Source organism: Amblyomma mixtum, chromosome 1 (assembly GCF_055824585.1).
Source record: "Amblyomma mixtum isolate Tamu chromosome 1, ASM5582458v1, whole genome shotgun sequence".
Taxonomy (NCBI): Eukaryota; Metazoa; Arthropoda; class Arachnida; order Ixodida; family Ixodidae; genus Amblyomma; species Amblyomma mixtum.
In genome coordinates, this window is record NC_143012.1 from 107,044,505 (window position 1) to 107,068,298 (window position 23,794).

Sequence of the window (23,794 nt, forward strand, 5' to 3'; positions counted from 1 at the left end):
CTCACCCAGACCGTCGTAGGTAAAGCTGTGAAAGGTAGCAAACAGTTAGTAACCCTGTGCAGGTACTGCACATTGTGTTTGGCGAAGCGGTGGTCCCGGGTTTCAGAGAAAGCTGTGGAGCTTTCCTTTGTAGCCATATGGCTGTGCTCGGGTGGACGTCAATGAGTAATCACTCCCTTATTTCAGCCTTCTTTTGCCTATCTTTCGTTGCTAAATTGCACAAACGTGACAGCTTGCAAGGTGCAGAAAAAAGGACCCCTACCCCGAACCCTGTGAACACAGGGTAAAACTTCCGCCTCTCTCGTGCACCAGAGTTGGGTGTCAGCGGGGCGACTGCCTGAAAACTGGTAGGCCGAAGGAGCGTGTGCGCAGGACTTGCTGCCGCAGTGAACGTGTTGAGTTCTGTGCCTTTGAGAGGAAATGCTGGTCCCAGAGCTATTTTCCGTATCTTGATCCTTTTCCTGTGCACATTTCAAATACGCAGTTGGTGTTCCTGTAAATTACTTAGATAACTTTGATTAGTCATTGATGAGTACTTTGGCACAAAGAACATGACTCAGAATAAAAAATTTTATTGCATGCCTGGTCCAATTAGTAAACAGTGCAGTGTTGAAAGCACTTTTCCTGTTTTACCCATATGTTAGTAATTTTACAGCACTTGGAGTATCAACATTCGAAGTGTGCCTACTGCACACACTTTGAATTTTGCAAAGTAAAAAATTTTTCAAGCCTGATGGAGCATTTGTGCTTTTAACATTGCAGACAGTGCACCTTGAGCTTACCTTGGCAAAACAATTACATCTCCATCAATCCTAGATGCTGAGATGTCCATATACCGTAACAGCCTGCGGTTCAAAATTTGCATGCGGTTTTATTGTCTGTTCCCGTGCAGATTCAGCCCATGCAGTGGTTTGCATTCAGTGTTGTGGTCAAAGTACAAATTCCAGGAGGGAAAAGTTCAGTGAACTTGGAAGAATAGTAGCTTTAAATGTCACAGATCCCTTTTCAGAAAATTAATTTTTGGGTGATTTTTTCATTCCAGAGATCCCCCTTAGGTGGGGAAGAGGGTCTTAGAAATAAATTTTTATTAATGAAGTCACAGCTATGAAATCTTCAGGGAACTTGCATTTTTGCGTGTTGATTACAAATATGTAATTTAATTTTATGTTCAACAAGTCCTTGTGCACTTATGCAATTAGTTAGGTAACTTTTGCCGACAGTTTCAAAGAAATTCTGCTGCAGGCAACTTGTTAGACTGCATGCCATTGGTTTCTCTTGGCATCAAGCTATGCAATAAGGGTGAAATTATCATCCTGCCTGTTATAGAACGCGAGTTATAGGATTTTGAAATCATCAGTTTCTTCCCATTTGTGAAGTGACAAATTCAAAACCCTGTAACTCAACTCCTATGATAGGCACAACAATAATTTTGCCCTTATTGCATAGTTTGATGTCAAGACGGGCCAATGGCATGTGTTCTAGCAAGTTTCCTGCTGCAAAATTTAATTAAAGCTCTCGGTAAAAGGTTGCATAACATATTATATAAGCGCACAAGGACTTCCTTTACATAAAATTAAATTACATATTTGGAGTCAGCACTCAAAAATACATGTTTATTGAAGATACTGTGACGGGAGACAGAGCGCAGGATGGAGCGACCTTTAATGGCACCCGCAAATATGGCGACCAACCCGTCGAAGAAGAAGGTGAGCGATGATGATGGATATGCACAGATGAAGATGAAGGTCGCATGTTGTGCTTACACTACCATTATTGTGGCTTCATTCACAGAAACCTTCTTTCTGCTTCCCCCCTTGAGCTAAACATTCTTCTGTGGGAACTGGGATGCTGGGCTCCATGGGGGATTGTGTTGGGGCGCAGGCGGTGGTGAAGTACAACCCCTGGGTGCTGGAGTACGACTACGACGACGCCAAGGAGGAGTGGTGCACCTTCACCTTCCAGGTTCGCTCTGGGGCTCTCCTTCCTCCTCTTAGCGGGGATGCAGTCGAATGGTGGAAGTTATCTTCTTGCTGAGCCTGTCTCTTCTGCACAGTCTCTCTCGCATGCTTGGCCTTTCTTCAGTGCTGCTTTTCGCCATCCGGCATGCCTTGTGTATCATCTCACTTGGATAATCATTTCAAGATTGAAGTTGTCTATGCACGGCCCAACGCCACTTCTTGTCAGGTCAATTGAAGCAGCTTGCAGCTCGCTACTATCGCTCGTCCTTTTCTATATTAGGCACTGTTCTATCATTGGGCAGGATATTTGTTCTCACTGTTGTTCTTCTTATGCTTTCTGCTCATTGTTGACTGCATTGAGGTGTTCCCCCTCCCTAGTGATGGCAGGCTGTGCAGAAGATGCACAGTTTACCAGCATCCCTCAAGAGAAAAGTCTACAGCAGCTGTATCTTACCAGTACTCACCTATGGGGCAGAAACATGGAGGCTAACAAAGAGGGTTCATCCTAAGTTAGGGACAACGCAGCGAGCTATGCAAAGAAAAATGATAGGTGTAACGTTAAGAGATCGGAAGCCGGCGGAGTGGGTGAGAGAACAAATGCGGGTTAATGACTTAATGACATCCTAGTCGAAATCAACAGGAATGAATGGGCTTGGGCAGGGCATGCAATGCGGGGGCAAGACAACCGCTGGTCCTTAGGGGTATAATGGAGTGGATTCCAAGGGAAGGCAAGCGTAGCAGGGGGGGGGGGGGGGGGGCAGAAAAGTTAGGTGGGCGGATGAGATTAAGAAGTTCGCGGGAGTACGGTGGCCGCAGCTGGCGCAGGACAGGGTTAATTGGAGAGACATGGGAAAGGCCCTGCAGTGGACGTAGTCAGGCTGATGATGATGATGATGCGGAAGATGTCTTGCAGCTGGCGCTGGAAGGCAGCCGCTTTGACCTGGCCTCCCTGGTGGAAGAAGAGTCGTCCCGAGCTGTCTTCCACGCAGTGCCCAACCTTGCCCGGGCCTTCCTCGTCAAGGACACCAGGGACACCTCGGGCTGTGGCAAGATGCTGCGCACCGAGGGTGTCAACTTTGTGGTGAGGAGTTATGTTCATCAACTTTTTTTCAGCCAGTGAGGGTTGCAGGGCTATATATTATACCGTATAAACACATGTAAGGGCCGCACCCGGTTTTCCCGAAGGAAATGTTTAAGAAAGAATAAATCCGTCTCAGGGCCGCACCCCAATGTTTCCATGACCCAGGCGGGAATGGCCTTCTAAATACAAGCGCCATGGCCTCCGCGATCAGCTCGGGCTGGGAGCAACGGTGCGCTTGATCGTGGAGGGCATGCACGCGCACATCAGCTTCCAAGTGCTGTTCATGGATGGCGACCGAGGCCACGGTCATCATCATCATCGTCAACTTTTTTCTCTGCCGCGACCTTCTGCCATCCTGATCGGCATCAGTATCGCCAGGGCCTGCCTTTTCTGGCGTGTTGCTCCCTGCATTCACTGTAGTAGTTGTAGCGGTTGTGGCTTTCACATGCTGTAGCCGAGTGTTGCAGTTTTAGCACGATGGGCAAGCACCTTAATAGCTACATGGCTGGGATTTTGCTCTCGAACACCGTAAGCATGCGGCGGGCAGAAAATTCAATGTGGCCGAGAAGTGCGTCCCACGATGGTGCAACCAAAAGGATGCGTTGATGAACACAGGCTGCAAAAAGCGCACTTTTCGAGGCAAGCTGTGAAAGTTTCCCGAACTGGAAGAAGAGCTGCCCTGCTGAAGTGCGGAACAGTGGCTACGCGTTGGCAGCGGACATGCTGCGTGGCTTCTTGTGGGATGAGCGTGCACCAGAGCACAGCACCAGCTTGGAGTCGAAATACTCTGCGAGTGACGATTGAACATAGAATAAATGTCGCTCATTCCGTGATTGGTGTGTTTTTACTTTTTTTTTTTTTTTCACAGATCGCGTGTATGGGCCGCACCCCAAAAAACAACCCTCGAATCTGGAAAAAAAAAAAGTGCGACCCTTACACGCGTTTATACATTGCGCGTTACGACCTTTGTAGCATTTTTTAGGCCGTTTTTGCGAAATTTCTGCGTAATTTGCATACCCCCTTTCTGAAGCCTTAATTTTAGGAGAGAAAGTGTGCATGCTATGCGAGTAAATATGGTAGATGAAAATCGCAAGGCAGACTTTCATGGTGCACTGTACGTAGTATCTGCGAGTCACTGTCGGCCTGGCCATATTTTGATGTTGATTGGCACATTTCTGCACATCAGGATCAATGGGGCAATCGGCACTGATTCAGACAAGTGATTCAGGCAATCCTGCACATCGCTTGTCTATATATATTCGCCACTGGACAACCTCCATGTGACGCCAGTTTTCCGAGCTTTCATATTAGAATTGTGTGACGCAACCGTTGACCGTATAGTGTTCTGGTTGGTGTCATACAGTCAGACTCGAATATAATGAACTCAGATATAGCAAAATATGCTTTATATCGAACACTCGGAAGTTCTTCTAGCATTATGCACGTAAAATGTATTTTTTACAATGAAATGCATATTGAATATATCGAACTCTTGAACAGGGTGACGGACAGAAAACCGAACCTGAACCCGAAACCTGAACCGGACACGTATTTTTGCCCGGAACTGTAACCGAACCGAACTGAAAGCTTTTCCCCATCTTGGAACTGAACCCGAACCGGAACGATTCAAAGGAACTGTTCCGAGCTGGTTCGAGACTCTGTTCAACCGCACATTTTTTGCAACATGGCATGCTTTTTTTTTTTTTTTTAAAGACAAAATGACATGTGCCAGCGCTTACGATTTACCCACCAAAAGCTGCCTGTGCTGAGCATTGCTAAAAAGGCATCCAGTCAAAATCGCATCCAGTTCGAAAACAAAACTGAAGTTTTGTGTCTAGGAAGAAAGCTAGTTGGTGCTTCTGCAATGCTCTTTTGTTAATGCTAAAGCATTTTATGCCAAATTGATGTGAAATCTTGGATTTAATAGTGTCTTCCTTTTCCCCCTCTCACATGCTTACGTACAGCTTTAAAGGCCGGAATACGTGGAACGTTTTTACCGCGGCGAGTCGTCGATTTTCGCCAGACGGCGCAGATTTGACGCCCGGCGTCGAGAAAAACGCCCGCCGATCAGGACCGGCTAGATTTTGACGCGCGGCGTCCGGTGAGACCGGAAGCGGCGGCTGAAGCGAGCCAATAGCAGCGCAGAAAGCCCGCTCCTCCGGTCCTCTGCCTGCCGCCGCCAACATGGCCGCCACGGCCATCGAGCTACGCAGTGTTTTTTGGCACGGAAATGTTATTGTCGTAAAAATAAACGCTTCATCGGACTTGAAATGTCGCTTTTTTTGGAGAACACGGCCGAATCTTGGATCGGAATGCCTGCGCTTCCTCCCTGAAGCGAATGTGTCAAAGAAAACCACAGCCGTTGGTGTCCGCGGCTGAGCGGGCGTCGAAAGGTACGCGACGGCATGCATTCGAGCTTGCAAATCTTTATAGATACTTAAGCGTGTGTGCTAAAATTTGTACAATGGTGTCGAAGTGAAACTTTCCTGATTTGAACAGAATGGTCAGCGTTGCTGTTCTCACAGACCTCCCTGCGCAGTGGTGTTTGCCACTTGTTGATCACATTTGCTTTCGCGTCGAGGGATACGCGGCGGCGCGCCGCCACTTCAACGCTCCATGTATGTCCAGCCGGGCGTCGCACCGCCGCGACGTTTTCTGCCGCGCGAATGTTGTCTAAAAAAACGTCGCATGTATGCCGGCCTTAATCGAGTTGTTAGCACTGCTTTAACTCGTAAAGCACCGAATGGGAATGGTTCTCTTTCTTTGTGTCGTGTACCATAAATATGTGAAACACAGTGACCCAACCACTTTGTGCAACATTGTGCAACAAGACGTGCTTGCTGCGGTCATTTCCGCTGCACAACTCTCCGCCAAGAGCAGTGCAGAGATCACTCTTCAGGCCAAGCCAGCCCAAAGCCTTGTGTTTTTAAAAACTCATTCTCCTTTCACCGCCCACCTCCTATTTTCTGTCACGCATTTTCACCTTCACGGTAAGCCTATCCACCATCAAAGAATATGCCCCCAATCCTCCCATCTCATGCCTCCGCGTCATCCATAACGTCGGTGGCCACTTCACCCCTGAAGAACATCATTTATTAATATTGAATGGCTGCATTTACTTCAGAAGAAAAGTGTTCGATATATTGTTAATGCTTCACGATTTCAACATACGGAACCGATTTTTGCATCGCTTGGCATCACCCCCTTCCCCAAGTCTTTGAATCTACTCAATTTTCCCCAACTCTTGTCTTTGAACAACTATTAGACAAAGTAATCCATTTATGGTGCATCTGTCGAACTTGAAATGTAAAGAACTGAAGTATGCCACCTGTACCGGTTTCAGACGGTTCGTGCCAAATACTCGAACGAATTATGACCGCCAAATGCTTTCGTACACTCTTTCGTGCTCATTAAAAAAGGCGTCTAAATTGATGTACTCTTAGGTACCGTCGGCACTTGGTGTCACTGAGGCTTGTACTTGTGGTTTGTATTTTTTTCTGTGCGCTTACATATTCCCATTTTCACGTATCTCAGTGATCCTGTGATGAATGTATGTCACGCGCTGTATTCCATTCTGGTGCTGCTGTCGTGGGTGTGTCGGCCTCTGTCAAGCCTTTTCTGTGGCTTTTTGTCAGCGCACCCAACATCCTCAAGATGTTGAATAAAATTGAATTGAATTGAAAATGCCCTCCCCAGCACAGAGTAGTGAGTGGGCGCTCTTCACATGCCGGCTACGATTCTGGTTCCTCACTAACGAGCCTCTCTCCTTGGGTGTGTGGAGCAGGGGTGATGCCATGGTGGTACATTCACCTCCTCACTGTGCATCCGGTCTTCTTTGTGTTTCAGGAGATGTTCCGTCATGGTGAGGTGTTAGATCTTAGACGCATCTACAGCAACGACATCCACACCATTGCCAATACATTGGGCATTGAAGCTGCCAGAACTGCAATTGCCAGGGTAAGTAATATTCTTTGAGCAGTGGTAAGACACTGGTTGGATCCCAGCCATAGCTCATGTAATTCGATGGAGGCGAAATTCTAGAGGCGCGTGTGCTGTGCGATGTCGGTGCACGTTAGAGAACCCCAGGTGGTCGAAATTTCGGGAACCCTTCACTACAGCGTCCTCAAGTTGCTTTGGGACGTTAAACCCTAATAAACCTCTTTGGCCCTCTGCAGTGGCTTTGGCTGCTGATCCCAAGGTTAATCAATCCTGGCTGCGGCAGCCGCATTTCAGTGGTGGCAAAGCTGTATGCTAGAAAAGCGAGGTTAATCTGCAGGATGGCATTCCTCATGGCCCATGTGAGGACATTTACTACGGTCGCCGACCAATTTTTTGGACTCTCATGTCACAATACTAGACAGCGACACAGCCATAGTCACGCCGCGAACGAATGCAACCGCTGTGCGAATTAGGAACAGTTTGTTTGCATGGGGCAACGACTCTTGCAAAGCGCGGGAGGTAACCCACGGGAAGACGTGAGCGGAAGCGAGCACCTCCGAATGCCCCCTTCTACTGCGATTGCTGCCCCGCTGCACCATTTTCAAGGCGATCGCGTCCTCTTTGTAGGCCATCTCGATGGCAACAGTCCCATTGTCTCGAATGGCAATGCCTATCCATCCGATTCACTACATCAGCGCCTACCGATTCCATTTAAATCCTAGACTGCACCTTTCATGGCAGCAGAGCACGGGTTGACTGTGACAGCGATGCCCGTTAGCGTATATATTAGGCCTAACTTTCGGTTGAAAAACAATCCCCAAAGTATTGTTGGTGCCTATTGTAGTCCGAAAAAGTGACCTTTTAGATCCCACAAAGTCCGAAATATTGGTCATGAAGATGTACACGTTTCTGTGAGGTGCGCAATGGGTTCGTACTTGCGTGAAGAGGACGGGACACAACAAAGAGACACACATGACATGCACACATCCTTTTTTGTGTCCCGTCTTCTTTGTGCAACCCGTTTAAAGATAAACCAACTTGTCCAAACAAGGGTATTAACAATTTTTTCAGTGAAGGCCGGAATATCACACAAGTCCAAATTATTGGAATCTGTTGGCTACTGTATTCTCTCTTTCCAGTGGACCTAGCAGTGTTCATCACTCGTCCCTCGTAGCAGCCCACTCCACCAACCCTTTAAGGGGGCACAAGGCTTTCAAATGGCGATCTAAGCATCACAGTGTCCACTCATATGACTTATTGCGGCTGCGGCTGCGGCCACCTTACCCTCGCTAACGTCCCACTCTGTCACCCGCTGCTACGCTTGCCTTCTATCCCCCTCTGCTCCTCTTCCTGCTTTCTTTATGAGGGTGCATTTGCGGATGACTGCAGGAGGTGGCCAATGTGTTTGCTGTGTATGGCATTGAGGTGGACCCGCGGCACCTGCTGCTTGTGGCGGACTACATGACCTTCGACGGCAGCTACCGGGCATGCAACCGCATCGCCATGGAGAACAACGCGTCGCCCCTGCAGCAGATGACCTTTGAGACCACCATGAACTTCCTCAAGTCGGCCACACTCGCCGGTACGTGTCAGGGGTTGGTAAGAAGTGGTCTTGTGGAATGTGCGCCACACTTGAGGTAGATAGCGGGACAATGAACCTCCGATTCATTTCCAGTAATCTTTGGGCATGTGTTGCGCTGTAATCTGAAACTGCAGGACCGTTCGCAGTTTGGTTTGCCACTAGTCTGTTGGGCCATACGCCAGTGTGGAAGTCAGGATGGAGCGCCATTTTCTCGATTATCATCTTAATTCCCTTCAAAGTGCTCACTTCATTACATGTTGTGGTCACCACAATGCCATCCCGTGGTAAACTACAAAGCAGGGTGGGGGTGGGTTGCACACGTAAACTTGGAGTCGACTATTTTTAGTCCGGGGGGGGGGGGGGGGGGGGGGGGGGTTGACTTTTACGCGGCAACATACGGTAGTTGCAAAGTTAGTCCAGTAAAATCCCGCTACAGTGAAATTTCCGCCACAATGAAGTACTCCCTATTTCTCATCAGCAACCCATTCTTTCAGTGCGACTATTTCCCACCACAACAGTTTTCAAAGTAGGGTTCTGTTTAACTAATATTTTCCAAGTAAGAAGACTGTTCTTTTGTGTGTGTGTGTGTGTGTGTGCGTGCGTGCGTGCGTGTGTGTGTGTTCGGATACGACTTTACCTCGTTAGGTTTCACCAAAAGACGGCTGCCTCCCTGAGGAATCAAAATTAATGTGCAGATGTGTAATCGAAGGTAAATACATGAAGCACTTACGAAGCTCAAGGGTAAGACTGGTGCTGCAGTGGCTTTTGCATTTCGCTGCTGATCCCAGCCATGGGGAGCATATTTTGATGCAGGCGAAATACAAAAGGCATCCAGGAACCCTCCACAATATTTCATAGGCTAGCTTGCCAGCTTGTTTGGTCCTTAGGGTGGCCTTCTGAGCACCTCTGTGGAACATTGCAGGTGCTGAGGACCACCTGAACTCTCCCTCTGCCCGCCTTGTGGTCGGCCGTGTGGTGCCCCTGGGTACGGGCTGCATGCAGCTGAGACAGCCCCAGGCCTTCAAGCTGCGCATGCGCTAATAAACTGATTCCATTTATTTGTTTCTCTTTTGTGTCTTGGTGTTTTTTTTTTCTAGAGGTTTGCAAATACTATCAAGTTTTTGGCTGCACATCTGTGCAAATGCTTCGGAATAATTTCAAATATCAGTACAGGTGCTTCAATATAAAAGTGCTTTTTTTTTTTAAAACTTAGTATTCAATATTATTCACTATAGCAAGTTTCGTGGCATCGTCCCAGTTGTTCAAGACAGCCACACGGTCGAACTGTTCCAGCCATTCTTCGGGGTCGGCGCCAGGCGAAGCATCGAAGGTTGGTGGCACCCGGGGCTGCTGAAGAATGATTGGAGTCGTCACCTGGGGCAAGCTCATGGTGGACGTTGCTACTGGCTTTCGCTTCCGGGTAGGGTCCGGCAGAATCCCGAACTCAGGTGCGTCTCCTAGCAGATGTCGGCTTGCGCGGTGGACTGGAGTCAGGTCCTCCGGTGAATGACTCAGAGGGCTGGCGTCACAACTAGCAGGGTGGTGGTGTAAAACATTTATTTATACTATATACAAGAGCGATATTGCTTGGACCGTGCCTGAAGGGCCCGGCCCTCACAATCACTAGGAGGGATCCCTAGTCCGGGACCCCTGTGGCCTCTGCGGCGCCCCGGGCTGTTGTCGCCAGGGCTCGTTGGTCCTGGAGAGTTGAGCAGCCGAGCAGGGCAGCCTCCCAGTCCTCTCGGGTGGGGTGGGGAAGCAGGATTGGCAGGGCATGCCCACACCATGTGATACGTGTCCGCAAACACTTCCCCACAGTGTGGACACTCGCCCGTAAAGGCCGAATTGAAATGTTTGAGCACTGCCGGGCACTACCGTGTTGGTGGAGAGGCGAAGTAGCCAACGCTCCTATGCCTTCTTGAGGCCTTTACAGGGGGGTGGGTATCGGCTGTGAGCGTTTTGATACAGGAGAGAGATCTCCCGAAAAGTAATAGCCGGATTAAAATCAGTAGCCGGATCAGGCGGCAAGAGAGGCGATGCCCGGTGGTTAAGCGCGCGGGCGGTAGTGTCTGCTACCACCAGATGTCACGTGGTAGTGACGGCAATCCAGCAGTCGGGAAGACAGCAACAAGACTTGCAAACGAAGCTCATTATTTGGGCTGACTTGCGCCCGCAAAAGAACTAAACAGCACGGCAGCGGCACAAAACAACAAACGTGCACGTCAGTCATGGAACTACGATCGAATGCCCGCCGCTCGTTGCATCAATTTAAAGCCAGCAAGGAAACTTCCGAGATAACAGGTCAAAATCAACTGCAGTAATCTGGAAAGACGTATATGCAGTTCTTCATGGCTGTGATCAATTGAGATTAGTCCGGTCGCTTCTCGCGTCACAAACAAAAGCGATAACGCCCCGTTCCTGCGGCCTTGAGCACGAACGAACGGACACTAGAATGATACGTGGCAATATTTTTTATCCTTTGTCATGAAATTTCAACTTTATTGTCGCTGTATATTTCCTGTAGAAGATCAATTACCTCATGACCAATAGCTTCATTTTTTAATATGTTACACAGTACTCTGTTCACGTCGTCGTATGCACCGCTTATGTATAGGTGATGTCTGTTTTCCCCCTTAGCTCTTTCTATGCATTGGGTAAGCACAAACAGGCTATCATATAAGTGCCTAACCCTTCTGAACCCGTTCTAAAGTTCTGCGAGTATCCTATGACTTTCTACCCATCGCTGCTTGTTTAATTTCACCGACTGCACTGCCAGCCTGCATATAACAGATGTATCGTAATCGGTCGAAAGGATCTTGTGTTGATCTAATCTCCTTTCCCTTTATAAATCAAACTGATTTTACTGTCTCCAGCTGTGCGGAATTTGCTTAATCGTTATGACTGTCTCCAATGCTTTCGTCAGGGTTTCCTTGCTTCTTGGGCCATGTTAATTAATCAGCTTGATTGGAATTTCGTCTATCCCTGCGGATGTGGATTTAGGAATATTTGCTTCCACTTTTTTCCAGTGAAAGGTGCACTGAAGAGGAATCTGAACCGCTCTTTTTGCCGCGGTAACTCTATCTACACGTTCCCAGCATTCTTGGAAACCTCGAATTATTGCGCTGTGCGGCTGATTTCCCTCATTTAGGAGAGCAAGCTGCTGGGCTAATTTAAATTGGCTCAACGTTCGGCTCCTGCCTTTCTAATTCCCCGCAGACTGTGGGAGGAGTCAACCTACGCATGGAGTGCTTTTCAGGCAGTAGTGTGGCGGCTTTGCTTTCGCTTTTATTTTATTTTTAGGTTTTCGTGAATAAATGGACCTAATCAGACTACACAGCTGCAAATTAAGCCTACGGAAATAAAAATATGCGTGGACTCTTTGCTTTCGCCGATCACTTAGTACCACTCCGCCTATGGCAGTGGCAAGCCGCCACGGGACTGGTTGAAAGGTTGGTCGACTCCTACCACCGTCTGCGGGGAATTAAAAACAAAGGTGGGAGCAGGGACGTTTAATCAGATTTAAATTAGGGAAGTCGGCCGCTCAGGGCAGTAATTCGAAGTTTCTAAGTACGTTCGGGATGTGCAGATAGAGTAAAAATACGAGTTCAGGTTCCTAGATCTTCAGTGCACAGCTCCGATTCCTCTTCAGTGCTCCCTCATTTGGGGAGACTACCCTAGCGTCGTTCCTAAATGATTCAGCGAGGGCCGATGCAATATAGTTCACAGTGTCGTCTCCCTCTGAACATCCTCCGTCAACATCTCGAATCTGGTCCTTTTTGCTGCCAGTATTCGACGGTGGCGTCGTGGGTGCTTTTTGTAGCGTCGGCTACGTAGGCCGTTTCGCATGCTCTCTTGCTACTGCGCATGCGCGAGGAGGTTGTGCCGCGTGTATAAATGTGGCGGGATACACAGCTACTGCGCCGTGTTCCACGGAGGAAAAACACCAAAGGCAATGAACACCGACGGCCTATGGCTATGCCACTGCCAAATTTTTTACTTCAGCGCCTCCCATTGAAGCTCCACTCTTGCCACTGCAGAACCTTTTAGAACATTATTATGCCCTTAGAGAAAAGTATTCAAGTGTTCAGCCGTTTCTTCCTCCTCTACAAATTTAAAATTTCACCAGCGCTGCGACTAGGAACAAGAAACAGAGAAGGAAGACAAGGACAAGCGCTACTAACAACTGAAAGTTTATTTGAAAAAACACAGATTGTATGCACACAACTGACAACCCAAAGCGCCTGCGCTTCTCGCAAAAAGCAGGCAAAGGAAAGTTAAGAATCTAGATACAAAATTTCACATTCATGTAAGTTTACAGATGGTGTGCTAACGCACGTGTCGCTGTTCTTGTGAATGTGATAGGCTTCACACAACTCCCTAGTCAGCTGATCTGGATGTCTGAATTTAATCTTTGCCCTGTTAAGCAGTGGAAAGCATGCTTTTTTATTAGACACACCGGGTTTGTTCAGATGACAATCTCTGTAATGAAGGGACAGATTTGATGAAGGAGCACCATTCAAAGAGGTTTTATGCTGACGTAAGCGTGTATTTATGCATTTCCCGGTTTGCCCAATGTAATTCTTGCCGCATTTAAAAGGTATGTCATATACCACTCCCTCTGCACATGGCACAAAGGGTGATTCATGATCCACCTGGCATGCGTTATTTCTTTTGCCTCTTATTTGCTTATGTTCCCGGGCTCTTTTGTCAACAATAGCACAAACCTTGCCTAGTTTATTAGGGACCGAAAAGAGCACTTTAACCCCATATCTAGTGCCAACCTGCTTAAGCCTATGGGATAACTGATGAATGTAGGGTATTACCGCATACTTCGTTCTATCATTACCGGAATTTTCCTGTGCTTCATGTCTACCAAACGACTTCATCTTCTTCAGGATCTTGTTGCTAGCAAGCGCTATCACATCTTTGGGGAAGCCCGCTGACCTTAGCCTTTGAACCTGCGTATCGAAACTGCTGCCTAAAGTATGAATACATGATTTAGTAAGTGCAGATCCTAAACAAGACACTGCTATGCCGCATTTAACTATTTTCGAATGCCCAGACTGATAATTTAGCAAAGGCTTTTCCGACCGCTGTAGGAAGGACCAACAAACATGATTCACCTTTTTCTCCAATCTAATATCCAAGAATTGCAGCTGATTTTCTTCCGGTAATTCAAAAGTAAATTTCAGACCAAACCCGCAGTTTTCAAAAGTCCTTAAAATGTCATCCACCTGTGCTTTGAAGTCATGGGATTCAACAAAAACAAGATAATCGTCTACATACCGGAAGATTTGTTTTACACGGTTGTCTAAGTTAACTTTAATGCTCCTATCCGCATAGGAAAGAAAGATATTACTAAGTACTGGAGCCACTTTTGAGCCGATGCACACCCCTGTTTTTTGAACATATAGCCTGCCTTCCCATTCAACAAATGTGGATTTAAGATAAAATGACACAAGCTCCAAAAACGAGCCCACAGAAACACCACACTTTGAAATGAATGCTTCTTCATCATTATCGTCTACTATACATTTCTTAACACACTGGAGGAGCCTATCATGTGGCAAAGAATAGAATAAATCCTGCACATCAATACTAAACATATCACACCCACCAGGATTATTTAGTTTAAGATATTCCACAACCGCTACGGAATTAGATACAAGAAACGGGTCTTCTACAGTTAGTGAACACAAATTACTTTGCAAAAAACTTGAAACAGCATGTTGCCAAGTTCCCCGTTCAGTAACAATGCAACGAAAGGGGATGTCAATTTTGTGAGTTTTGGCAGCAAAAAACACTTCTAAAAAGTTGCCTCTCGCCTTCTTAACGGATGCTTGCAGGCCAACTAAATTCATACCACCTACCAGCCTTAACGCCTCGCTTTTTTGCTTAACTGCACTGGTACGCACAGGCTTAAAGTTTTTGGCGACTGAATTCCTAAGGTGAATTCCTAAGGCTAAGGTCAGCGGGCTTCCCCAAAGATGTGATAGCGCTTGCTAGCAACAAGATCCTGAAGAAGATGAAGTCGTTTGGTAGACATGAAGCACAGGAAAATTCCGGTAATGATAGAACGAAGTATGCGGTAATACCCTACATTCATCAGTTATCCCATAGGCTTAAGCAGGTTGGCACTAGATATGGGGTTAAAGTGCTCTTTTCGGTCCCTAATAAACTAGGCAAGGTTTGTGCTATTGTTGACAAAAGAGCCCGGGAACATAAGCAAATAAGAGGCAAAAGAAAAAATGCATGCCAGGTGGATCATGAATCACCCTTTGTGCCATGTGCAGAGGGAGTGGTATATGACATACCTTTTAAATGCGGCAAGAATTACATTGGGCAAACCGGGAAATGCATAAATACACGCTTACGTCAGCATAAAACCTCTTTGAATGGTGCTCCTTCATCAAATCTGTCCCTTCATTACAGAGATTGTCATCTGAACAAACCCGGTGTGTCTAATAAAAAAGCATGCTTTCCACTGCTTAACAGGGCAAAGATTAAATTCAGACATCCAGATCAGCTGACTAGGGAGTTGTGTGAAGCCTATCACATTCACAAGAACAGCGACACGTGCGTTAGCACACCATCTGTAAACTTACATGAATGTGAAATTTTGTATCTAGATTCTTAACTTTCTTTTGCGTGCCTTTTGCGGGAAGCGCAGGCGCTTTGGGTTGTCAGTTGTGTGCATATAATCTGTGTTTTTTCAAATAAACTTTCAGTTGTTAGTAGCGCTTGTCCTTGTCTTCCTTCTCTGTTTCTTGTTCCTAGTCGCAGCGCTGGTGAAATTTTAAATATGTACCAACTAGCTCAAACCACCATTTTGCTCCTGTTCCTCCTCTACACACTCACCGTGTCCATCTCATGGCACTTGATATGTCTCAGTCCGCAAAACTCCCCCTCGAACAACACGAAGCTTCTCCTAAAATTGTCGTAGATACTTTCCTTGCCAATGTCCTGCTTAAATACTGTGTATGTTCCCAGGGCTGATTTGTTCAGCATTGTTGTTTTCCACTGAGCTCTGCACCTTTTTCTTAACCATAATTCCTGATTTGCCCTCAACTGCTGCCCAAATATTTGTTCCCAGTTTTGCAGCTCACTTTCTCCATTTCGTGTGAACATTCCTTGTGTACAGGTAACTTTCTTAGCACACTGCTTTCCCCTCACTGCTCTCGAATGACGCCCATCCTGTACGCCCTGATTTGGTGTATTGCCAAGCCTCTCTACGACATTATGAGAACAAAAAGTAACTGTGCAAAAGGACGGGACAAGAGAAAGAGAACCACACGGGACAAACGCAGACTGACAACTGATTTATTCCACCTACTCCTCTATGCCACGGCATTTGATTTCTAACCTTGGTTGAACCTCTAGTCTCATGCACAGGACAACATTGCTGAAAGTAAGACTAGAAACCATCTCTCCTTTCCAGATCCCTGTTGTCAATTCCTACATATTGCAATTCCACAGTGCCCTATTTCTCATGTCACCTGCATTCCTGCTACCGTAAGTAATTGCATATTTTTCATGCTCAGCACCGTTATTTATCCACAACACCTCTAACGTCATCTCCTGTATCCTATGCTCGTGTAGATTTTTCCTTACTAAACTTGAAACCTAATCTACCTCCCTATGTACTGCAGATATCCAGCAGCCTCTGCAAATCTTCACCGTTGTCGGCCATTAGTGCTATATCATCCGCGTACATTAGTACCGGTAACAACTTTTCAATCCATTTTCATTACTTGCAAAAAGAAAGGTTGGAGCCTAGTCCACTCCTCTCTAGTTTGTATCTAACCCTTGTTGGCACAACACGAACAACAAAGGCGACAGAGGACATCCTTGCCCAAGCCTCTGCTGTCTCTCTATAAGCTCCAATACATTTGTTACTTTTATAGATTTCTTTTAAAAGATTAATTACAGCCATCTTTCACATGCAATGTGCCCAGTATGGCCCACAAATCCGCTTGAACTATGTTGTAGGCTCCCTTGATATGCAAAAATGCTAGCCATAGGGGCCTGTGTTCCTTTTTAGCAATCTCGTTGCACTGTGTCAATGAAAACAGATTGTCCTTCAACCTCCTTTGTTTGTGGAACTCATTTTGTAGCTCCCCTTAGTGCTCCATCCATGCCTGCAGTCGGTCCTTTATAATCTGCACCATCGCCCTGTAAACCACTGGTGTCACTGTTATGGGACGGTAGTTGTTTATGCAAGCTTTGTCCCCCTCTCCCTTACATATCATCATCACTCTGACATCTGTCTGGGGCTTTCCCATCCATTAATATTTTGCTCACTACCTGTCATGTTCGCTTAGTTTTGGTCCTAGCACTAAGATAACCGGAATATCATCTCGTCCCGTGACCGTCTATCCTACTAGGATCCTTCTCTGCCCTTTCTTACTCTTTGTCCAAGTGAAAGAATTGCAGTGACCGTCTATCCTCCGATAAATTGTGCAATATTTCTTTTAAAATTTTTCAGTCATCCTTGTTCCTGCATGTTCCAATACCTCATCCTCTTCTAGCCGGATACCTTGACATGCAACTATAATCCTTCACTCTAGCCTGTCTTATTACTCATGAAGATGTTTCCAAAATTATCTGCTTTTCTATCATTTTTTTCACTTTTGGCACCAATTAGGCCCCTTTCTTCTAATTTTCTCAATGATCAAATAAGATTCTTCTCTTCTACAGTTTATGAAGGCGTACCATTTTCTGCCTATTTCAGCTTCCCAGCCTTCAGGATATCCCCGTGTTCCCTGGAGGAGTCCCGACATTTCTCCATCTCAACCTCTGATCCCACCAACTTCTTCCCCTTTTGCCCCGACTCCCCCCTTAGCCACCCAAAGTAACTGGGGTAATGTTGTACAAGTCCATTCAGTTTGATTATCCTCAGAAATTACGTTCTCAATCTGCTCAGAGAACTCATCCGGTTGTTCCTCTAGCCTCAGTCCTACACTGGTTTCTCTTCTGAAACTGTGTTTGCTACAGAAGTCTGGGTAGTGGCCACAGACATATCAATGTTCATCTATGTTCAATAACCTCCGCCTATTACGAGGGGGTGCTGAGAAGTTCCTGGCTTTGCTAAGAAAGAATGTAGCCAGAGTTTTGAAAGTGCACATTTATTCAACATATCCCCCCCCCCCCCCCCCCCCCCGAGTCTGATGCACTCGTTGCATCGTTCTTTCAGCTTTTCTTGTAAATTAAAAAAAAATTATGTGACAGGTCGTCAAACCAGCTTTCAGCAGACAGTTTGAAGCCAGCAATGTCGTCAAAATGACAACCCTTCAGATGTTTCTTCAAGTTGGGAAACAGATGGTAGTCAGAAGGGGCCAGGTCAGTTGAATAGGGGTGATGGTGGACCATTTAAAAACCCAGAGCCTTAAGTTTGACAGCCACAACTTTAGACGTGCGCGCAGCTGCACTGTCCTGCAACAAGAGAATTGCTTTGTTCAGCTTTCCCAGGCATTTCATCTTAATTGCCTGTTTCAGCTTGTTGTGGAGGCCAGCATAATATTCTCCGCTTATACTACAGCCCTGAGGTAGGTAGTCCACCAACAGAATTCCATCCTTGTCCCAGAAAATGAACACCATGACTTTTTTGACAAATTTTTGGGCGCCGAATTTCTTCGGTCGCGGGACCCACTGTGGCGCCATTCCTTTGACTGTTCCTTGGTTTCTGGATCATAAATGTGGTGCCATGTTTCATCCTCAGTCACTAATTTATCCAAATTGGGGTTTTGTAGCATCCAAATGGGTCAAAACCACTCTGGATGCCTCAACTCGAGCCTCCTTCTGTCCACTGTTCAAACATTTCTACACCCACTTTGCTGAAAGCTAGCGCATGTCTAGGATATCGGTAATAATAAAACCAATGCGTTCTCGGGAGATGACCAGTATCTGGGCTATCTCTTTGGCGGATATTCCCCGATCCTCAAAATCAGCTTATGGAGAGAATCGCTTGTTGCCGGGTCTGTTGAAGTTGTGGGGTCCCCCACTAAGGGGCTGATCTTCAACAGTGCTATAGGAAGCACACTTCTCCCCTAGTGTTTGCAAAGGACACTCACAGTGAGATGTCACAGACTTTTCCTACAGAAACAAAAACTTCCATCACGACCTGTACCTCCACAGGTGTGAAACTTGCTTGTGCCTCTGCCATCTCACGTTCTACCTGAAATTACAAATAGTTACATAAAAAGATATCATGCTTTTTTATGGTACCAAACTAATTTTTGAATTTTACATGGAAGGGGGCAAAGCGAGGAACTTTTCAGCACCCCCTCGTATACATCCTATGTGACTGACTTGCTTAATCTATTGCCGAGTGCAGACTCCCTAAATCATGCCTGCCGCACATATCCAGCAGCATGCTTCCCGTTTAATCTGCGTGTGTAGCCATCCAGGTCTTCTGTTTATTTTATTTATTTTATTCAATACTGCCAGCCTCCATTTGGTGGCCAAGGCAGGAGTGGTACAAGGGTACATCGTACATCGCGACAAAACAAAGCAAGTAAAGATGCGAATAAAGAAGCAAAAGCTAACACACAGGGTTTTATAGAAAGACAAAGAGCAAGGTTAAATGCACTCGGTTACCCAAACATACAAAAGAAAGCAAACAAAAGAGCATGAATGAATACACTGCGCTTAAAATGACGATATGACAGCAGATAAAAAAGACTTCTGATCTGTCAAACGGACCACGTCACACGGAAGCCCGTTCCATTCCAATATCGTTCTTGGAAAAAAAGAAAACTGATACGCTTTAGTTCGGCACCTTGGCACCATGATTGTCAAATTGTGTTTATTGCGCGTTGGTCGTGAAGTGTTGTATGCCATGTAGGTCTCAAAATGAATGTTTGTTAAGTTATTAACAATCCCATGCAACATTTTTAGACGGTGCAACTTGCGACGAGATTGAAGTGTCTGCAGTTCAGATTGCCTCAATAGATTAGTAACCGAAACGTGCCTTCCATATGCGTTGTAGACAAATCTAAGCGCCTTCCTTTGAACGCCTTCAATGCGCTGTACATCTACTTGGGTGTGCGGATCCCAAACCACATCTGCGTATTCCAGTAATGGCCGTACGAGTGCAGTGTAAGCTGCTAATTTAGTTTTAGATGTGCAGTGCCTTAGACGGTTTCTTAACAGCCAAAGCCTGTTGGACGCCTTTGAGACTATATGCCCGATGTGCGAACTCCAAGTCAAGTTACTATTGAATACAACCCCCAAGTATTTGTATTCGTTTACGGGGGAGACAGCTGCACCGTTAATTGTGTATGTGTAATTAAGAGCGCACTTTTTACGCGTAAATGTCATTTTTGAGCACTTAGACTTTTGAGCATTTAGTGACATTTGCCAGACTAGGCACCACCTTGAGACCTCTGAAAGGTAGTCATTCAGCACGTGGTGATCCTCCGCATTTTGAATAGGCAGATATACAACGCAGTCGTCAGCGAAAAAACGGCACCGTACAGGGGAGTCGAAGTTTAAGTAAATAAGGAACAATAGTGGACCGAGAACGGAGCCCTGGGGTACTCCTGAGAGAACTGGAGCTGGCATAGAATTGGAACCTGAGATCTGGACGTACTGGTGCCGTTCAGAGAGGCAGGAATCGAGCCATTGAACAAGACGCTGATTTTGTAATAGATGTCTGAGTTTTATTATTAGATTACGGTGCGAAACGCAATCAAAGGCCTTCGCAAAGTCGAGAAATATTGCATCTACTTGCCCACCCTGATCAATGCATGCCAAAAGTTCATTGGTTATGTGAATTAGTTGTGTTACGGTGGACAGGCCACGCCGAAACCCATGCTGGTTACTAGAAAAGAAGTTACTGCTTTCTAGAAAAGAAATCAAGTGCTTGAAAATGAAATGCTCCATAACCTTACCCGAGGTACACAGGAGTGAAACTGGCCTGTAGTTGTTTACACAAAGTTTGTCACCCGATTTGTGGATAGGGATGACCTTTGCAGTCTTCCAGTCAGCCGGAACTTCTGAATTTAAAAGACTTTCATTGTAAATGATGACAAGATATTTCGCGCACCATTCTGCGTAGCGGGAGAGAAACGCATTTGGGATGCCATCGGGCCCAGGAGACTTCTTTTTGTCTAAATTGAGTAGAGCTGCAAAAACTCCTTCAACAGATATTTGTAGGTCTGGTAAGATAAGGCACGTGGATCGAAATTCAGGCTCCTGCCTACTGTCAGTAGAAAACACTGAAGAAAAGTAATTATTGAAAGCTGATGCAATGTCGTAAGGATCCTTACTTTCTCTGTTATTCAAACGAATTTTACTAACTGTATCCTTCTTCTTTGTTAAGTGTATCCAAAATTTGTGTGGGTCTGCGGTGAGAAAGTTATGCATTTTAACGTTAAAAAAAGTGTACTTAGACTGTTTAATTTTCATGCGCAACTCTGTGCGAAGTGACCGCATTGAAACGTGCCCTGTTTTAAAGCGCTTGGATCCTAGACGCTTGATACGACGCTTGAGCTGGAGCAGTTCGCGAGTAATCCAGGGACTACTGCGATTCATTTTTCTAAGTTTAGTCGGCACGTATCTTGTGATACATTTGTGTACAATAGACTTGAAGTGCACCCATAGGTCATTAACTTTCATGAGACCAGCCGCGTGTTTCTCAACGAATTCATCGTAGTCTTGTTCCAATAAATCTAAGATACTTTCGTCTAGGGCATTGTTGAAGTCAAGAAATGGTTTTCTTAACTCACGGACAGGCGGTCGCATCATGTTACTTTTGAAGAGTACAGCTTTGTGATCAGAAATGCCTGGTATGATTTCAACGGAGAAGCCAAGTTTTTCAATAGTATCGGTAACAAACACAAGGTCTAGAAGGGAGCTTGAACCTGATGCAGTACGTGTCGGCCCCTGCACGACCTGCTTTAAATTAAATGCAAAGGCGATATCAAGCAAAAGATCAGAATTTTGACATGAAGCTACAGTACGCAGAAGTTCCCAGTTGATTTTTGGTAAATTAAAGTCACCACACATCATTACATAAGCATATTTTTTACCATGTTCTAACAAAAATTCGTGCAGTCGTTCTAGAACCGAGACGTCTGCATCTGGGGGTCTATACACAGAACCAATAAAAATGTTCAAATTGTTAAACCGAAGCAATATCCAAACCATTTCGATGCCTGTGTTATGAGGAATAACTGTGTAATCTAGTCCCTTTTTTATAGCTATGGCTACGCCCCCTCCCCTTCCGCTATGGTCGTGCCGTACTATCTCATGAGTGTTGGGTATTACTTCTGAATCAGGAATAGCTTCGTTCAACCAAGTCTCGGTTATGATTGTGATGTCTGCGTCGTGTGTGATAAGAAGACCTTCTAAGTCATCGCATTTATTCCATATGCTTCTGGCATTAATGTTCAACAAAGAAAAAGGGACCGCAGTGGGGCGGACTTCGAGGCATTGGCTGGGTAACTTCACAGTCTGCGCATGTCTGTGATATTTGCGAGCGTCCGAACAGACTGGTCAGGGATCATTTACGGGCACTCTTTCCTCGAGAGTTTCATCCCATCGGAACATTTTTCCGTTGATCTTTATCTTGTCAAAAAAGAGCCCGATTTTCGCACCATTTGCTTTTTGCTGTTGGGCGCTGTCCCAAAGCTTCTTACGTATTGACTGAACACGTGGCGAAAAGTCTTCCGAGATCACGTATTTCGTGTCTTTTAGTTTGCTGCAGTTTTGAAGGATCCTTCCCTTGTCCCTTCCGTTCAACAGTTTAAAGATTAGTGGGCGGCATTTCTTTTCAGCAGGTCTTCCAAGTCTGTGAATTCGCTCGATAGCTACATTAGGCACCTTCAGTATGTCGTTGAGAATTTTTTCAGACACAATTGCCTCTAGGTCCTGGTGCTGCTCGTCATTTTTTTCTGGCACACCGTAGACAATTAGATTATTTCTCCTGCTTCTGTTTTCTAAGTCGTCAACCTTACGAAGCAAAGTTTCCACAGTTTTTTGCATTTCGTCGACTCTCTGTGAATAAGATGTAACAGTAGAAGTCAATCCGTCCAGTTTTCCTTCGATAGCAGCTATCCTGTTATTTGTTTCGCCAAGTTGTTGATGTACTGACTGCGTGGTTTGCTTTAGGACATTCAGTTCAGCTAGAATTTGTGTAAACATAGTTTCAGTGCCAGGTCCAGGATTAAGTTCGACGTCACCACAAGAACAAAGCAAGTCCACGAAACAATGGTAAATCGCCAAAAGCACTACGCTCAGGGGCCGTGGGCACGGCAGAAGCAAAAGAAAGGCATCATCGCTATGGTAAACGTGGACAGGACGCCTGTCCCTCACCTGGATAAGAAACAAGAAGGGGCTTGTAAGACGCATATTCCTTGTGCTTCCGCCGCGCCCACTGACAAGGCTGCACCGCAGGTCCGTCTTTATACCCGTCGGAGCTGGTGACGTAGATGATGGTGGCTGGTGATAATCAGCGTGTGGTAGATTCCAGGCGGGCAGGTCCGGATTTTCAGTTCCGCAGGTGTTTTCCGCTGACTGGTTGGTCAAGAAAACGTGAGCCTCGGTCGCTTCATGTCGGTGCATTCATGTCGCCAAATATCATTACCTAGCTCATCAATGTCCCATCATTTTTCCAGTTTTCCTCTTTGGCATCAGCTCTTGTCCAAAAAGTATAGAAAGCGAAGGAGTGTTTGCTCCCTTGCCACTTTTTCTTTTCCCCACAAATGTTTCTTGCGCTCCTGTGATCGATCAGCTACGTGTGGCGCCCCTGGCGGCTGCAACTGTAAACTGCAGTGTCACGCACTTCGTGGCACAGCACACAGCTCTCTATCATTTTATCTCCATGGAGATTCGACCGCCGCGGCTGGGAACGCACCCGCGTCTTTCGGGTCAGGAGCCGAGCACCATAACCACTGAGCCACCACGGTGGCTAAACCACTATTATGGCAAGCTGCATCTGACTTCCGCCATTAACAACAGATGGCACTGCTCATCCACAAGGCGAATGTTTCGTTGTCACTTGATAAGGGAGGTCTTACGGCAGACTACTAAGGAGCAGTCTCACAACAGTCAGTATATTTCTTAGAATACAGCGGACAGCCAAAAATGAGTGGGCTGAATGAAGAACCGCACTAACCACTGTGGTTTTCCCTTGCAACTTGGGTGCTTAGGGCACCCAAGATGGTGGACCATCGCAGAACTCTGCCCTGCTTTCTCGCTACTGGAACAAGAGCACAGCAGCATGCAGAAACA

The 23,794-nt window shown here is 46.1% G+C and overlaps 2 protein-coding genes across 4 annotated transcripts in view; one reads left to right on the plus strand and one right to left on the minus strand.

Annotated features, from left to right (window-relative positions):
- Polr1A (RNA polymerase I subunit RpI1) overlaps positions 1–9,618 on the plus strand; it is a 155,302-nt gene extending 145,684 nt beyond the window's left edge. For all 3 annotated transcript variants that reach the window (XM_089555725.1, XM_089555736.1, XM_089555731.1), the window contains 5 exons: positions 1,882–1,962; positions 2,872–3,039; positions 6,886–6,996; positions 8,368–8,560; positions 9,483–9,618. In XM_089555725.1, the coding sequence (XP_089411851.1) occupies positions 1,882–1,962; positions 2,872–3,039; positions 6,886–6,996; positions 8,368–8,560; positions 9,483–9,601 (672 nt within the window). In that variant the 3' untranslated portion in view covers positions 9,602–9,618. The remainder of the gene's footprint in view (positions 1–1,881; positions 1,963–2,871; positions 3,040–6,885; positions 6,997–8,367; positions 8,561–9,482) is intronic.
- An 8,135-nt stretch (positions 9,619–17,753) lies between these two features.
- Positions 17,754–23,662, minus strand: LOC149367464 (uncharacterized). Its single transcript, XM_089555757.1, has one exon. It carries the CDS (start codon positions 23,123–23,125, stop codon positions 22,058–22,060), a length of 1,068 nt encoding a protein of 355 aa, XP_089411883.1. The 5' UTR covers positions 23,126–23,662; the 3' UTR covers positions 17,754–22,057.
- Between the last annotated feature and the right edge of the window lie 132 nt (positions 23,663–23,794).

What these genes read in the sequence shown, in the direction of transcription:
- LOC149367464 (XM_089555757.1), bottom strand. Translation starts at nt 23,125, where the DNA reads ATGCACCGACATGAAGCGACCGAGGCTCACGTTTTCTTGACCAACCAG.